Consider the following 19,175-nt stretch of genomic DNA (forward strand, 5'->3'; position numbering starts at 1 on the left):
TGTTCGTGTGTATACACATATAATGTAAATATATAATACCCAGTGCCTATATAACATGGGGGTATATTATTCATTTTATACACACACACAAATACCCACATATAGGCTCTAAACTCTAAAATGTTTCACTAATTTTTTTTTTTAATTTCAAGACCTAATTCATGAAATAGAGTAGCTATTTAGTCAATACTTGGGAAAAAAGAATTAATACATGGGAGGTAACCAAGATTATTTTAAGTAAAGTGTTAATGAACTTTTGTGTCAGCATATTGTAATAGTGGCTTAATTTAAATCCTCCTTTAAGATTATGTTATTAAAAATTATACTAGAGACAAAATATACATGGACTAGTCATGGGTGCAATTCTAGACACAGAATTGAGAATGACGAAAAAGCAGCTATATTCAATAAATGAGGGCTAAAATCTAACCCTGTGTTGCAGTTAAAGGAGCAAGAAAGAGCCCTTCAAAAGTAACATATGATTTGAGTTTTTCAAAGAGGTAACATATTATCTTCAAATTTTTAAATTTCAAAAAATCTATCCTATATTTTATCCTATCAACACAAGATAATAATGCTTGTCGGGTTTTATTTCTCTTGACTGTTCTATATGAAAATGATAAAGATGATAATTAGATAGTGACATTCAAAAAGAATGTAATATATTGCATATTTCTTTTCAGAGTTGGGAAGGTATGGGAAGTATTAGAAAAGAAGTCTCATTTCTATTCAAACGCAAATATTTAACTACGTAAAACACTCCATGATTCCCCTGATCTCCTCCCAAAGAACTCAGGCTGAATGGAAAGATGCTGACACATGTACCCAGTCAGAGCTAGAATGACAGGTCTGGGGAAGGAGATGCTGCTGTTTCCATTATCCATTGAACACCTTGGCAATTCTTATTTCATCCTGAGAATGTGATACTTACTCTTGTACTGCTCTGGCTATGGAAAGGGCCGTGGATCCAGTTTCATTAACGCTATCTAAGGTCACATTTGGCAGGTCATCATCATCACTGTCACTTTTACTTTGTCTGGGAGATAGGCCTCGGGGGTCCATTTGTGCTGGGAAAAAAAGGCATATATAATGAATTAAAATTAGTGTGCAGAAAGTTAACCTTGTCCTGGACCAACATCAAGCACGGCATGTCTCTTCTGTGTATATCACTCACATGGCATCCTCTAGAAATCCCAGGAATTAGTGAAAGCGACGTATTTTATGGACTGAGCACTCACTGACTCTTTTCCCTTGTTCATCTGATTTATAAAACCGCCATCAGCTCTCGGGAGTTTCAGGGGATGATTACAGAATAGAACGTATAAAATCCATGATATTACCAACTTCTGAGTGGTCAGAAGATGATTAGGTAGCTCGTGAGTTATTGTTCTACCTTCTGGCTTCTTCTTGCTTCTGCTGCCAGAGTTCTGGCCCTTTTGTTGCATACTAACACTGCCTGGAAGGTGGAGAGCAAGAGGGAGAGGATTTGTTTGCTTATAGCTCTCATCAGAAGCTTAGAGAAGAACAAGGTTTATAAGAATAATATCAAGGTGTAGGTATTTTTCATAGCACAGTGAATCCTTGTCTCATAGTTCACTGTTGCTCTAAGTGGAGATCTGAGAGCAGGAAAATAACAGAAATAGCAGCCTGTCATTTTAACTGTATTTACATGTGTTAGACAGTGCCCTTCATCATTATCCTGATCTCCTTTTCCAAAACAGCATTTTCCAGGTAAGAGTCTCCTTCACTGCATGCTTGCTGAGGCAAGAAATAGCCCAATGTTCTGACCCTTGTTGATAGGGACCACCAGATCCTGTCAAATGAGAGGGTTACCATCAACATTTAACATATTAATGTATATTTTTCAAAACTGGTTTCACTTCCACCTCCTTCTCTCTATGAACAGCTTTAGCAGCCACCAACTAGGAATTCCATCAGCCCTCACTTCAAGCACCAAAGAAGCGCACCTTTTAAATGGAAATCACTGTGCTAGCTACATGACTGCATTTTTGCTAAAATATGTGGTTTCAACTCTCAGCCAGCTCCAACCAGATTCCTGCTCTTCAAACATGCCTACATAAAACTGCTAAAACCACTACTAGTTGCAAGGCAAAATGAACTTAAAATCATGGTTACAATGACATTTGGGTATATTTAGTTTCATTTTTTTCCTCTTGTTTGTTTTTTTTTTTTTTGTTATTGTGCATCATACATCAGGTAGAGTCACAGGGAAATGGTGATTTTTCCCATTTTCTTAACCCACACAAGATAATTTCTTATGATTTTACCTAATTCTGACTATATGAATAGAAAAACTGTATCTTGAGAGTTCTGACAGATTTCTAACTAAAGTTGGTTAGGAAGGTGCTAGTATCTGTTGAAATCTAAGGTGTAAGTATACTTGAAATACATTCTGCAAGTATAAACATACCAAAATGTACTTTGAATAACGGAATAGTTTAGTAAATGTTGGCTAAATTAAAGAGAAAATAATAAAACTAATCTAAAGTAGTGGTCCTTTGCTGAGGACTTATCTGCCTCCCAAGTGACATCTGACAATGTCTAGAGACACAGTGATTCATCACAACTTGAAGGAAGGGAGATGCTACTGGTACCCAGTAGGCAGATGCAAAGGGTACTGTTAGATGCAGGACAGTCATGGCCCCAGGACAAAGAGCCAGTCTAAAATATCAATAGTACCAGGCTGAGAAACTTTGATCTAGATATTTAAGAGTTTGGACAGAAAGGTATCACATCTTATAACTTTCAAATGCATAACTATGTCCTAGTTTCAAAGTCTCTAGCAAAGCAATCAAATCATACATTGGATTATCCATCTTTTCTGGGTCTATCCTCAAATAAAACAATTTACTATCATGTGACTCATCACTGGTCACTTCCACCAATACAGCCCTCACTTTCTCGAACACCAGGAATTATGCAATGATGCACATTAAATTCTTGAGTGCTGTCTTCACACCACATGGTGAGACAAAGACTGTTTCTTTTCCATCTGATCTCTAGAGAAGAGTCCCTAGCAGAGGGGGTTGGAGAAACTCTTTGTAGAGGAAAGTAACCAATTTCACAACCACATAATAACATACAGCTACTTAGGCATTCGGTCATTCCAAAGGCACTGAAGGCATTAGATCATTTAAGATGTATTTTGGCTCTAGGCAATAGGAACTGGCTCAGGCTGCTTCATATTAAATGAATGCGCATGCATGCTAAGTCCCTTCAGCCGTGTCCAATTCTTTGAGAATCTATGGACTGTAGCCCACCGGGCTCCTCTGTCTATGGGGCTTTTCCCAGGCAAGAATACTCGAGTGAGTTGCCATGCCCTCCTCCAGGGGAATCTTTCTGACCCAGGGATTGAACCTCCGTCTCTTAAGTCTCCCACACTGGCAGGTGGATTCTTTACCACCGTACCACCTGGGAAGCCCCTGGAATGATCCTCAGCAGCTCACAGAAAGGAAGGTACAGATGAACAACCAGAATTCATGTAGCCCAAGACACAGGGATGATGCAGACAGATCAACCAGAAATTCACAGATAAGTCTCCTGTTGTGCAATCCCACTACAAAATGATTCCTTTAACACTCGTTCATAACTGCTAAACTGAGTCAAGAAATTTAGTATCAGACTCATTGTGTGGTCTTACATATACCTGTAAACATCAACAATTTAACATTTAAAGTTCTTGAAACACCATGCACTAAGGACTCCTTTGCCAAGAGATCAAATGAACAAATAGCCAAAGAAAAGAGGATATTTTTGGTGGTCCCATTTTCATCAAGACAAACAGAGATCACTTGGGAAGTCGTATCACTCAAGGAAGAGACAGGCACTTAAACAGCAACCAATTTGGCTGGGAAAGTTAGTCTCACTGCGTGACAGATTCCAAATAACTGGTGTGAGAGTTGATCATCTAAATTATGCTATGTTTATATCTTAATGAAAGCTTAAAATATGTTAAATATAATGCCTTTTCTGATGTACTTTTCAGGAACATTATAATTGAGGATCTCTTTCCAATATTTTCAATAAATATTATGAAATACATCTGCTGCCATCATGCTGGGAAACTCTTCTTACCCATACCTTCAGCCAAGTTGAGGAAGTAATTAGAAAAGCTTCTTAAAATCTGCATTGCTGATTAGGTCAGATGATTAGCTAATCTACATAGTTGCATAATTCCACTCTATTTTTATTAAATGTGGGGTAGGGGTATATCTACCCTCCCTAACCTCCAATAGTCTTTGAGTTTCTCAGCTCATTTAGGGAACACTAATTCTTTGAGGTGCCCACAGACAGAAAATGGAAAAGTTACCAGGGCATTAGAACCAAAAACAGCTCTCTCTCTGAGTAAGAGAGTACCAAGTGAAACCATTGAAAAGAATGCTATAAGCATCTGAAAAGAATCTACATTTCAGATTTTGTTCCTCTTAAATGAAAGGGGATCAGACAGCAGTAGATGGTCTAACTCATTGCTGGACAAAGTGTCATCCCTGAGAGAGAGGTACTGGGAACATGGTGTGAAATTCACTCCATGTCATGAAATCCCGAGCGGATAACTGCAGAAATCCAACACCTGAACTTGAACCTATTTACTCTTTCAACCTATTTAGTCTTTCAAACACCCACCTATAATCACTGTCACCATGAAGATCACTCCAATTAATCTTGTCTCCTTGAGTTCATGCCCTTGTGTGATTGCTTCCCCCAGCAACTATGGACTTGGCTAGATGACCTGAAGTCATTCTAGATTGAGTGGACACATTCCAGCCACTAGATGACTGCATTCACAGGAGTGACTAGCATGAAAACTGCCCAGCTAAACCCATTTCAAATGTTTGCCTTACAGAACTGTGAGTAAATAAAAAGAGTGCTATCCAGTCTTGGCCTGGAGAATTTCATGGACTGTATAGTCCATGGGGTTGCAAAGAGTCAGACACAACTGAGCGACTTGCACTTTCACATGCCAGTCTAGTAAATTGGCGGTTGGTTTGTCACAGCACGCCAGGCTTCCCTGTCCTTCACCATCTCCCGGAGTTTGCTCAAACTCACGTCCATCAAGTCAATGATACCATCCAACTATCTCATCCTCTGTCACCCACTTCTCTTCCTGCCTTCAATCTTTCCCAGCATCAGTCTTTCCCAATGAGTCTTCATATCAGGTCTTCACATCAGATGGCCAAAGTATTGGAGCTTCAGCTTCAGCATCAGTCCTTCCAATGAATATCCAGGGTTGATTTCCTTTAGATTGACTGGTTTGATGTCCCGGCAGTCCAAGGGACTCTCAAGAGTCTTCTCCAGCACCACAGTTGTAAAGTATCAACTCTCTGGCTCTCAGCCTTCTTTATGGTCCAACTCTCACATCCATATATGACTACTGGAAAAACCATAGTTTTTACTAAATGGACCTTTGGATATGGCTGCCTATAGTCAATTAAAACTTAGGACTTTATTACACATGGGGCTATGGAACACACTCTTCATAATACATTTTTACAACTGATATGCTGACGTCATTTGGCTTCAGTTGCTCAAATACAGGCTTGACTTTTCTAGCATATCAAGATAGATGATGAGAGAAAAATTCATAAGTAAATAAAGCTTGACTCAGAGGACAGTGAACTCCAGGATCAGAACTGGCTCTTCTGGCTCTCCCTCTACTTACTGATGCTTCCACAATGCTCTGTTGTCTTACTTTTTAAATTTTTGTTACGGCTAATGGGGGCAGGAGGAGAAGGGGGCGACAGAGGATGAGATGGCTGGAGGCATCACCGACTCGATGGGCATGAGTTTGAGTAAACTCCAGGAGTTGGTGATGGACAGGGAGGCCTGGCGTGCTGCAATTCATGGGGTCGCAAAGAGTCAGACACAACTGAGCGGCTGAACTGAACTGAACTGAACGAGACTACTTCTCTACATGGTAGCAAGTGTCATTGTCTATGTAACCCCAATGAAGATTTAAAAATCCAATCAATTACGAAATCCTGGGATGTGGGTACTGTGTTAATATATATCCAGTTTATTCATTTTCCCCAAATTCCTATCTGCACATTTGACAGTGTAATGGCTTCTTCCCCCATTATATTAAATACTAACTTTATAATGTTATTATAATTCCCTAGTGCAAGGTCTTCTTCTAAATGATAGTACCATTGGAAATCTCTGCAGCTTTCAAGACTGTTTGTTGTATCTTTTCATTTTCATGCCCAGCCTCTTAATTAATATTGACTGAGGGATTTGGGGGTAAACTAGTATCTGTGGCTGGTGACTTTTCTTTCGGCCAACCAAAAATTAATTCTCTTATTTCACTAACACTTTGAGGCTTATTACATTCAATGGTTACACCTGATACACCTGTAAAGTCTTCTAATTTTCTTGACATGTTATCTTCAGTCCCCTCTTCTGCAGAAGTGAAAGCAGCATTCTCCAGCACCGCACCATGAGTTTCATTTCACTTTCTGTATCAGAATCAATCACTAAGGTTTTTTGTCTCTTTGCTGGTCTAATATTCACACTGTCTGAATCAGAACTACGTTATGAAGAACTATCATCTTCTGAGACACTAGCACATATGTCGCTTGGACAGTAACAGAAAGTAATCTGCATAAAATTCACCAAAAAAATTCTTCTTCATTCAAAATTTTGTGATGCATCATTTTTGAAAATTTGACATTTATAATATATACAAGGTTGGAACAAGAACATAACGGAGCAAAATGTGAATGATAATGACAACCGTAAGTTGTATAATGAACCCTTGATCAATTTTAAGCTCTAGTGATATGCCCTACCAGAAGCTTTAACAACTCTGCACAGTGATTGTTAACTGTATCACTCTTTAAAATATATTAATATGTCCCTGGTCAATAATGTGCTAAATCTCTCTCCCTCCCTTGACTTCAGGGGTAGGCACACTAAGGCTTGTGGGTCTTGCCACCTGATTTTATAGATAAAGTTTTATTCCACCATGCTCATGATTTTATCTATGGCTGTTTTAGGGCTACAATGACAGACTTGAGTAGTTGTCACGGAAACCATATGGCTTGCCATAAAATACCATCTGGCCTTTTGGAGAAAGCATTTGCTGACTCTGCTGTAGACTGTTTAATTCCTTTGAGTCTCTCTCCCTCTTACTTTCTTCAACTCTTCTCTCTGCGTATACCGAAATTTTAGGTACCCCTTCAAATCTCATTACCCACCCTCTTATGTCTGTCTCTCTTTATTCTCAGTAATTCCACAATTTCTACAATTTCAGTTACTGTCTCAGTGGAGATGGACACTAAACTCATGTTCCCAGCTCTAACCTCTGCCCTCAATCCCATTTTATTCATATTTCCAGCATTCTACTCCATCTGAACGTCCAAAAGTAATTTGAAAGTCCAGTCCTATTCTTCTTTCAAGCCTCGGTGGAAACCCATCATTCTCCTGGTCACCCAGGTTGAGAGCTCTCATTTCATGGGTGTGCCTTTCATTCAACCAGATACTAACTGCTATTGCATGCACCCCACAGTTCTTTGGAGGTCCCTTCCTTTCTTTTCATAATAAACTCAATAAGCTTCCTCAAAGTACTGCTACATATTACATTTGTCTTCTGTGGTATTTCTCTGGTAATTAAGTGAATGAAGGATGTCTAGAGAAATAGATTCCTCAATCAGTCCTTATTTGAAAGCACTGAATTTTTCCCACCACCTGAACAAAAAAGGTTCAGCAGCCCCCACTAATCATCCTACAATTTCATTTTTCATTTGGCACTCTTATGTGTCCTATCTCTGAAGTCCCCTAATCCAGTTATTAATACATATGGTTATTCCCGTCTCCCGTCTATGTACAATTCAGTCAAAAAAATTCTACACCCTTCCTAAAGAATAATACTTTCTTTTACAAACCTTCGGTTCATTTTCTAACAAAATGTAAACGTTCCTTTAAAAAAAATGCTCATATTTTTGTACTTATGTATTTTCATGGCATTCTTGCACTTTCCATTTTGAATTATACTTAAGCCTATATTTTCCAGTAGTCATGTATGGATGTCAGAGTTGGACTATAAAGAAAGCTGAGCACCAAAGAACTGATGCTTTTGAACTGTGGTGTTGGAGAAGACTCTTGAGAATCCCTTGGACTGCAAGGAGATCAAACCAGTCAACCCTAAAGGAAATCAGTCCTGAATATTCCTTGGAAGGACTGATGCTGAAGCTGAAACTCCAATACTTAGGCTACCTGATGCAAATAACTGACTCACTGGAAAAGATCCTGACACTGGCAAAGATCGCAGGCAGGAGGAAAAGGGGACAACAGAGGATGAGATGGTTGGATGGCATCACTGACTCAATGGACATGAGTTTGAGCAAGCTCCGGGAGTTGGCGATGGACAGGGAAGCCTGAAGTGCTGCAGTCCATGGGGTCACAAAGAGTCGGACATAACTGAATGACTGAACTGAATGGATCCTTATTTTACACACCTTTTTATTCGGTCTACTCCTTGAGAAATCATATTGATTATATTCCCTTGTACACAGTAAAAAGTAATATTTACTGATGAAGATGATGGTAATAAGTGCAGATCTCTGCTTGAACTGATCACAGTGGTTCCCAGCTTGCAATTTAATGATAAAAGTGTCTATGTCACGTTTTATTTTAAAAATTACATTCTGAGTTATATTCTAATATTAACATTCATGGGGCAAAAGTCACAATCATTAAATTTCTGTTACTCTATAAAATATCAGTTAATTATATATATTTTAGGGTTTGTATAAGGCCATAGAATAAACATGGAAGGAAAATGTTCTTAATTTTTTGGTTACTTTTTAAGCTAAATTACATTTAATAGGATTTTCTTTTCTTTCAGTAAAATATTTTAAATACAACAACATACATGTCACTTCTACAATATGAGTTTCTGCTTAGAAACTGAAGAGGAGGAATTCACTCATTTAAAATACCATTTAAAATTAATGTTTGTTGAGATTATCACAATATTAACTAGGGTTTCACCTGTCTAAAGAATCATGACTAAAACTACTTTCCTTATTAATAAAAAGAACAAGAATAGAGATTTACAATTGTCTTGTGTTCACAGGACCTATGCCTCAGAGCACACAAGGCTTTTGTGATTAAAAGAATTCATAAAATTTTCTATTAATAAGTGGAATTTTACACTGTGCCTCCACTAACGTTATGTAACTCTCCAGAGTTGGCCAAGACTTCTGAACTCCAAGAGTCTTCTGAGATTTCACAGACCACTGTTTCCCTCTCCATTTCCATTTTGTCAATTCATTACAACTGCTCAAAACCCAAGCTAACCAGCTCCAACTGATTTATTCAAAATTGAATCTCCTTTAAGAAGAGATGATTTAAAACACTTAAAAGTAAAGTGAATTGGTGGTGGGCCCATATGGTGAATAATGAGATCGTCAAACTCCTTTTCCTTTGGAAGGCACAAAGAAGATGACTTTAGACATTAATCCATGGCATTTTAATCCACTTTTCTTATTACACTTACTTGGTCTTTCTGCTCTGTGTTTTCTGGTTTGCCAACTGGGTAGAATTGAATCTTGCAAGAAACAGATAAGAGACCTGCTATAATGATTTTAAGTACCACTGAATCATGATCCTCAACTTAATATCAAGTGTTCAGATCTAATAAACACTTCAGAAATGGAAGAAAATCTACTTTGAACTTAACAGTTTTTGTATCAACGAAGCTCTGCATAGTTAGTTGATATGGAAATGACTTCCATTTACAAGAAAGGGGTTATTTTTTGCTAGTTTCAAAGTAAAAAGATTAAAGAAGCTGGCACATGGGACTTCCCTGGTGGTCCAGTGGTTAAGGCTGTGTGTTTCCACTGCAGGGGGCACATTTTCGATACCTGGTCAGAGAACTAAGATACCACACGCTGTGTGGCATGGCCCAAAAGTACAAACAACAACAACAAAAAAACCCTAAAAAAACTTGGCACGTGAGAGTATCACAGCATGTTTATAATCAAAGCTGCTGTCAACCTCAGGTATGCGCGTGTCCTCATGGACTCTTTAGGTATGAAACACGCACAAATGTTTGATATTATTTTCTTTGAATATAATAATAAGGAAAAACAGATTTTTAATTGGTAGAAACTTGTGACACTGATGTTTGGATGACTTCTAAAACTTACAGTGCTCTAACACAGGGGTCCCCCACTTCCTGGCCATGAAGTGGTATCAGGCCACACAGCAGGAGGTGAGTGGTGGGCAAGACAGCAAAGCTTCATCTGTATTTACAGCTGCTCCCCATCACTTGCATTATGCCTGAGCTCTGCCTCCTGCCAAATGAATGGTAGTACAATAAATGTAATGCCCTGAATTACCCTGAAAACATTCCTTCTCTGTCCCCCGTCCATGGAAAAGCTGTCTTCCACGAAACTGGACCCTGGTGCCAAAAAGACCGTGGGGACCGCGGCTCTAAGAGTATGCATTCTGTACATCATCTACCCTGACTTCCTTAACCAAAGCTGCCACACCACCTCCTCAGCACTAAGCATCAGCTGGCCCTGAGGCCAAGCAGAGATCAGAGAGGCGCGGATGGCTCATTTTAATCCATGCAAGTTCATCTGCTAAAAATAGAGCTCTTCCTCCATGTCCGCCCCATTCACACTGTCAATTAAATAAGATGTCAAGGATCAAAGTGACTCTTCAGTATCATTAGTCATTTTTCTCCTTCAGCCACTCCAAATCCTGAAAACCAATCCCTCCCACGGCCTCTCACATCCAACCACTGTGGACATAAACATAAAATATGAACAGACATCACACTTAGGACCCAACAGTTGCCCTCTCATACTCTTGATTCAAAATTGAGTTACATTATTTACAGCTTTTCCCTGATGCTATTTTTATTTAAGAAATTCCACACACACACAGACTGATCATTGATTATCCCAAAAGATGAAAAAACTTAATATTCACAGTACTTCTTTCAGATCATTAAAGAAAGTAAAATATCACAGAGGGAGTTGACTCTGCATTTTCCCCCTATTTTGTTTCCCTCTTCTATATTGTCCTAGTGTACATAAGTTTTAACGTTTTTACTTGGTATGTATCAGTGAGTGACCACCAATGAGGGTTTGCTCTTTAGAAAGTACATATATAAAATTCTACAGTTTATTTTCACTCAACATTACATGTGATATTTATTTATATTCTTAATTTTTCTAAAGTCACTCTAGGTATCTCTTCTCCCAAATACAAGAAGGACGCAGCATGCTACAGCTACCCCAGGGGTCATTCCCACCTTCCCCAGGTTCTTTTTCACTACAGGACATCTTTCTTCCTTTGGTGTTAGTTCTAGAAGGTGTTGTAGGTCTTCATGTGCTGGGTATGCTCAGTCCCTTCAGCCGTATCTGACTCTTTGTGACCCTACGGACTGTAGCCAACTAGGCTCCTACATCCATGCAATTTCCCAGGCAAGAATCCTGGAGTCTGTTGCTATTTCCCTCTCAAGGGAATTTTCACAACCCAAGAATTCAGCCCAAGTCTTCTGCATCTCCGGCATTGCCCGTGGATTCTTTACCACCGAGTCACTGGGCAAGCCAAGTTCTTTTTCACTGTAGCCCAGTATTCTGCTTCATGTGTTACTGTCAAGAGTTAAAGCTTATCTCTTCATGCAGATAGTTATATTTTTAAAAATCATTTCTAAGCTCAGCTTCCATTTCAGGTTCTTTTCTTTCAAAGAACTATCTTATAGTTCTTTCAGCAAATTTGTGTGGGTGGTAAACTTAGTCAATATATGTATGATTTTTTATTTTTATTTTTTTTTAATCTTACTGTCAGTTGAACTGACTTTTGTTGGGAACAGAATTCTAGGATCCCTCACTGTCCTTTGAAGAGACTACGGCATGTCTTTCTGGTATTTGTTGCTGTTGACAGCCTCTGTCATTCTTTAATTCCTTTGTAGAAAAGCTTTCGAGATTTTCTTTATGACTCATGCTTGACAATTTCACCGCTGTGTCCAGAGGTGGACTTATTTTTACTGACTTGCCTATAACCTAAGAGTCATGTTATCCTTTAACTCTCCAAAATTCTCAAGCCATTCCTCTGAATATCACTTCTCTGAATATATTCTATTTAGACCTATTTTATAAAAGTTCTTTTAGATAGATGTTGGAACACTTCAGTTTATGCCCTTAACTTTTCCTTCATGTTTTGGGTCCCCCCCCAAAAAAAAATTTTTTTTTTTTAACATTGCCTTGTTTTCAGGGTAAAATTCTCAGTAAGATCTCTCAGTTCATATATTCTTCCACTAAAGAACTTTCTCAACATAGTCAAAATAAGAATCTGGGAATTATCCTAGATATATTTTTTTCTTCTTCCTTGACAACCATCAGGGCAATGAGTTCTGTCCATCAGACACCCATTCACATTGGCTTCCTAAAATAGCTTCCTAACTTTTTTCCTTTCTTTTATTCAGTCCTTCATCCACAGACTTAAATATTACCATGTTACTCCCATCTATTTACACACTTGTCTCCCTAGAGTGTTCGGTAAATACAGACTTCTCAGTTTGGCTTACAAGGCCTGGGATAAGCAGATCCATAGATAACCCTAGAACCCCACTTCATTTCTGATAAATACCCCACAAGTGAACCATACCAACCTATCTACTTGGATAATGTCTCTATCTACTAGGATCTACTATGGTCTGACATATTTCTAGGACATTGCGCCTTTTGTGTTTTAATTGCTTTTCCTTCCTCATTTATGTGGATGATATAAGTAACACTTTCCTCTGAGAAACACCCTTCTCCTGAAGTTACAATCTCTCCCTTTCAACCTCTAAGCTTTGCATCCCTTTCTAATCTATCTCTGTGGCTCTACACTTATCTGTATTGCAGCACTCATCTCACTACAGTCTTGTCTCCTTTATCCATTCAACTATGAGCTTCTTGTGGGTATTGTCAGTGCATCGAACATGGGGCTGAATCATAAATGTGCATTAATCAAACGAGTAAGTGAATGAAAAGGAGTACATTGAATAATTCCTAGGTGACATAAAAGGTTAAAAAAATAAGAAATATTTTTTCAAATTAACCTGGCAGTTCCAACTTGATTTAATTTTGGTAAAGGAATAAGAACATAGGAAGAAAATAAACAGTGTTAAAATCATCATATTCATTTAATGATAAGTGTGAAGACATTTTTCCCCCATTGAAATGTTGCACCATAGGGAATACAATTCAAGAAGTTTATATAACAAGTCAACTTGTTTCATCTAGTTTATAAAGTAGAACAGTTTCTAGGTGGCAAAATTTTAAAAGTATGAATATATATGTGTATATATATGTATGTCTCATGTATTTATATTTATATATACATGCTTAAATGGTTCAGTGAGTAAAGAATCTGCCTGCAATGCAGGAGACGCGGGTTTCATCCCTAGGTCAGGAAGATCCCCTAGAGTAGGAAATGGCAACCCACTCCAGTGTTTTTGCCTGGAAAATCCCATTGACAGACGAGCCTGGCGGGCTACAGTCCACATGGTCACAAAGAGTCAGACACGACTGAGAACAAGCACAGCTCAGTTCAGTTCAGCTCAGTCACTCAGTCATGTTCGACTCTTTGCGACCCCATGAACCGCAGCACGCCAGGGCTCCCTGTCCATCACCAACTCCCGGAGTCCACCCAAACTCATGTCCATCAAGTTGGTGATGCCATCCAACCATCTCATCCTCTGTCGTCCCCTTCTCCTCCTGCCCCCAATCCCTCCCAGCATCAGGCTCTTTTCCAGTGAGTCAGCTCTTTGCATCAGGTGGCCAAAGTACTGGAGTTTCAGCTTTAACATCATTCCTTTCAATCACAACACATGCTTAAATAAGGAACAACATCAACCTCTTCTTTGAGCGTATTCTAACATGCCCAGATACGAGGTGGCCACTGCATTCTGTACCTTACAAACACATAAACGTCTCTAAATAAACCACAAACTGGCTGAATAGTAATAATACGGCCAGTATTCCTTATACGGTCTCTGGAATGAGGTATGAAATAGTGTTAACAAGAGTCTAAGTGTGCTGACTTAATCCTGCTGATTAACCATAATTCTGTTCTGTGTTTACCATAATTAAAAATACAGAGCACAACACTGAAGGACAGTTATAAACCATTCGGTGGCTTGTAAACTGCAAACGTTTTAACTTTCCACTTAGACCATGCAAAATTAGACAGTTAAAAGTTGTTTAAGTTATAGTTGAAAGGGGTTTACTTGTTAAGTGTGAGGGGCTTATCGTGGTGATTACTGCAAAAAAGAAGATCACAACTGGCCAAGGAAGGAAATAAAAGGGCCAGTTAATATGCTGTCCTACTTGCAAGGTAGATAATGAAAATAATTGGAGGCTAATGGCACCTTGATTATTGTAGATCATACCAACCAATGGGTACAAGGATGCCAGGAAGCAGGGGTTTGCCAGTTAGTGCCCATTTGTTAGATGAGAGGCAGGTCATGTTTCATGACAACCATCACTTTGAGAGTAGGTTGGAAAATACCTATTACCACATATCATGATACCAATCCATTTTGGAAATCATACAACATATTTTACTCTCTGATAAACTTCATAAAATAGGAAGAAAACTATAAAAACATAGAAAAGTAGCGGATGAGACTCAAGAGAAACTGACACAAAAACTGGAAAATGTCCGATTTTACTATGAAGCTATTCTCTGTAACCAAACACACATTTTCTGGAATTTATTTTCCAACTCTGAAGAAGGCATTTCGGAACATCTGCTATATAAGCTAGGATAATTTTAAAGCTGTAATGTTGTAATGATTATTAGCTATTGGCTAGTACTCAAGAATTTTATTGAACTCATTAATCTAAGAAAAATAAATACAATTATAACGGTGCTAATAAACGCTGGCTATATTTTTATTTGGTGGTTTTCCCTTGTGTTTTTCAGAAAATAACCACTACCATGACAAGGCAAGCCTGATCAGGCACGTCTGTGCTGTGTATGCCTGTCTAACCAATTCCCTGCTCAAGAGAGCTCCAGGCAGGGGCCAGATTTGTGGGAAAAGGACACAGATGTCGATCTCTGAAACTCAGTCAACCACACTTTGACAAAATTTCCCTATACCTAGGAAATGTTAACCTATAGCTTGAAGCTGTTGTTGCAAAATACTGCAAGATGCTGGAGAAAATGGAAATACATAATATGGTACCATAACATCAATATTTAGCCACATGGAATTACCTCATGCAATTCATATATACACACACACACGCATATGAATTTAAATATAGATGATTTCCTATGTAACATTTTAAACCTTGACAAAAATAAGATGATTTAAACTTTCAATGTACCTGATCTGAAAAAATAGTAAACTGGGTTATTCAGTATTGACAAATTCTCTACATAACTAAGGCATACTTTTTAAATGATCAAAGCCCAAGTATGGCAAAAGTATTAAAAAGTTTTGATTTTGTTCAAGGCTTTGTCACTAGTAAGCTGTGACCTTATTAAGAAATAGAGAAAGGTATGAGTCTTGGTTTTCTTATCTATAAAAGACAGGCAATAATATTTATACACTGGTTATACTGTAAGATTTAAAGATGATGTATGTAAAGTGCAAAGAACATATAAGCATTCAATAAAGGTTAATTATTGAAATGATTTTTAATAAATATATTTGTAAGATTTATTACCTACTTTGCCACCTACTTCAGACAGACCATAATTTAGCCTTTCCTTCATTACTAATGGTCATTATTTCAAAAGCAATTATTATGCTGTAATAAAGTATTACCTCCAAGGACTAAAGAGCTGTGTAAGCCTATTTACTCCAATCCCAACAGACCTCGCTGTGATTTTTCAAGTTCCTATTTTAATAATAATTTTGACACCTCCTTTCTGAGGTGCCACTCTTTTGACCTTAGTCTACCTACAGAGAAAGGGAAATTCCTAATTTGGACAGGGGGCGGGGGTTTGGGGGTGAGAATCCCAGAGGGTTTCAAGCATTTGTAAATGGGTACTGCAACATCAGGAATTTCTTTTCCTAAGGAAAACTACAGGAAGTAAAATGCTACACAATTTTTGTGGCTATTAGGAATACATAAAAATCTACTGAGATAACATTTCAGGGGACATGAGTTATAAAAATAAAAATTGAGAATAACCCTCTCCTATACTTTTCTTTTGCCATTTTCTTTCACTGCTTCCTCTCGAGGCACAAAGGATGTAAGAAGTACATCTAAAGTAAGAGTTAAAAGGCTTTCTCTTTCAGAAAAGGAGAAGTCAGGTCCTCTCTTATAAGTAATTCATAGTATATATCATGTATGCAATGCATGTTTTACATCCTATGCTGTTTGTGTGTGCCTGCATCTCCCAGCCTATGATTCAGTAAAGCTCCACCATTGTTCACCCTTTTCCTTATCTGGAATATGTCTGCCTCCTCCGAGAAGCAAAGCCTTATGTTTCTTAACATAAGAAACATACTCAAATGCACCTCAAATGCTACATACTCTACTTTCATTGTAACATATGACTTCCTCCAGGCTCAAATTCATGTTCTTTGGGGGGTTCCACCCTAGGTCTCTAGAAGGTTTCCTGTTTTAATGGGCTCTGTATTTACAGAGGACTAATTGAAAACATCCATGCCTGACAAAGGTCAGGTGACAAAGGTCACACCAGAGATGATTAGGGAGCCCTGGGCTTTAGCACAGATGAGACAAAAATGAAATCATGAAACTGACAACTCCTAAACGCAGATTTGAAGCAATTCAGCAGAGCTGTTTTAGATTTGTGTGTGGGTTTGCTTAATATACCTTTAAGATTAGAGATTGGCGGAAGGAAACGAAATCTTTGTTTTATGGCTGCAACAAATGGGCCCACCACAGTAAAAATGTCATTTATTCTTTCTCACAAAGAGACCTTTGCGGCATAGTGCAAATAAAAGCAGCATTTTTCCTTCTACTTAAGGTTTGTTAAGTGAAATTTATGTTTTTAAAATGCACTGCAAACACCAAAAACTGATTGTACTCTTATCAGCTTTTAAATCAAAACAGCTTGCTATCTGGTAAGGACAGGCGAACTGGTCGATTTATTTCATAAAACTTTATGTACAAAGAGACAGTGTCTATGAACTTAATGGAGAGAATATAGAGTCTAGAGGGGTAATTTTTATTAGAATTTATAGTGGGATTATCCATACTCCACAGTTTTCAGATTTTATTGAGATTTTATGGTACTGTGATGCTGACACAGTCAACTGCAGTGGGACAGGAGGTATAATTTGTTTCACCCTGACTGGGAAGTGAAATCGGCATTACTATTATATAAGAAACCTCACAGACTCTATTAATTGCCCAGATCCAATCAAAGCCGTTATTTCTCCTAGTTTCACAGGTAAAATATTTTACCTGGGCATAAAAGAATAATAAGAACTGGCAGTAACTCTCATGCAACGGTATCTTTTCATTAAGACTGTTCAGAAGCCATAAGAATATTTCTCACCCACTGGGAGTTCAACTCCAGAAACTATTCAAATCTAAATCACATCAAGCATCTGTAATGTACCACCAAATATTATTCTTCAGTATTAAGTACAGTGGAAAAAAAAAACAAAAACTTGGGAAATAGCAGAAACAATATACTCAGAAGCACCAGGGAATTACAGATGGCCCACTGACATAAGAGAAGAACAGCTCTGGGAAAGATACTCATTCATTCTGCAAACATTTATTGTTCACTGTGTGCCAGACACTGGATCAGGTGTAAGGCTATGATATAGATAAATTTTATATTATATATATAACATACTTGAGCCAAATATATTGAGTAAAGAGAATATATTTTGTATATATATGTGTATCTATGGGCTTCCCAGGTGGTGCTAGTGGTAAGGAACCCGACAGCCACTGCAGGAGACGCAGAGGAGTTGGGAGACTCAGGTTCGATCCCTGGGTTGGGCAGATCCCCTGGAGAAGGGCATGGCAACCCACTCCAATATTGCTGCCTGGAGAATCCCATGGACAGAGGAGCCTGACGGGCTACAGTCCATAGGGGGTTGCGAAAAGTTGGACGCAACTGAAGCAACTGAAGTATGCACATGCATGTATATCTATGTATGTATATATATGACATAAATTGTATTACAATTTGGTATGTGCCTTTCTAGAAAAGAAGGCATCTCAACCAGGTCTTATGATGGAGAAAGAAATGGCCATCCAGGAAAAGGAAGCAACATGGCTAGAGGGAGAATTGTCATCACAGAGAGGTAGAAAAGATGGCTGAGACGTGACACGTATTTAGTGGAAAGGCAACAGCCTGGTGGGGAGGGGTGGGAGGGGTGGGTGGTAGAAGTCAGGCTCTGGGGATGTGAGGAACGCATATTGTTGCTTTCTCTACTTCACCACACAAGGGGAGGTTGCTTTTATGGGTAGGGTTTAGGACTAGAGGCCAGCCCTGGCCACAGCCTTCTAATGGAGCATCTCATATAGAACACTGTGCCTACATGGATGAATTCATTAGTTCATTCACCTTTTCAATCAGTAAGTATTTACTGAACATGTACTAGTGTCAGGCCCAATGCAATGTGTTGAGGAAATCATAGCTAATGAGGCCAGGTGGATCTGCGGAGATGCCAGCCTATTTTATTCTATGAGAAAGTATTTATAATAATACATGCCACATTATGCTTCCCTGGTGGCTTAGCAGTAAAGAATCCGCCTGCCAGGCAGGAGCCACGGGTTTGATCCCTCATTTGGGAAGATCCCCTGGAGGAGAGCATGGCAACCCACTCCAGTTCTTGCCTGGAAAATCCCATGGACAGAGAAGCCTAGTGGGCTACAGTCCACGGCATCACAAAGAGTCAGACACGACTGAAGTGACGCAGCACACATGTACGTGTCACATTATAGGAGCAACTACAGTTTTTGTCAACAGAGAAGTTTATTCTTATCATAGGTCACCCAAGTCTCACTAGGTCTTTCTCTCACTGAGAAAGTGAGAAGCCCATACACCATGGGAATATCTTGCAATTCTTCTGTTGCTATTGAGCTTTTCCTAAGTCCCTAGCTATCAATAAGGCAGTTCTCTGATGAATTCTCTAAGGGCTACTCCCACTTAGCAGTTTTACCAAATTCTCCTATTTTCTGTCTTCCTATAGTCCTGCTGTCTCACTT

The 19,175-nt window shown here is 38.7% G+C and overlaps 1 protein-coding gene across 6 annotated transcripts in view; it reads right to left on the minus strand.

The window, feature by feature from the left end:
* The window catches only part of KLF12 (Kruppel like factor 12), a 511,104-nt gene that overhangs the window by 133,796 nt on the left and 358,133 nt on the right, over window positions 1-19,175 (minus strand). For all 6 annotated transcript variants that reach the window (XM_043891644.1, XM_043891648.1, XM_043891649.1 and 3 more), the window contains one exon: window positions 932-1,067. In XM_043891644.1, coding sequence (XP_043747579.1) covers window positions 932-1,067 — 136 coding nt within the window. The remainder of the gene's footprint in view (window positions 1-931; window positions 1,068-19,175) is intronic.

This window comes from Cervus elaphus, chromosome 30 (genome assembly GCF_910594005.1).
Source record: "Cervus elaphus chromosome 30, mCerEla1.1, whole genome shotgun sequence".
NCBI lineage: Eukaryota > Metazoa > Chordata > Mammalia > Artiodactyla > Cervidae > Cervus > Cervus elaphus.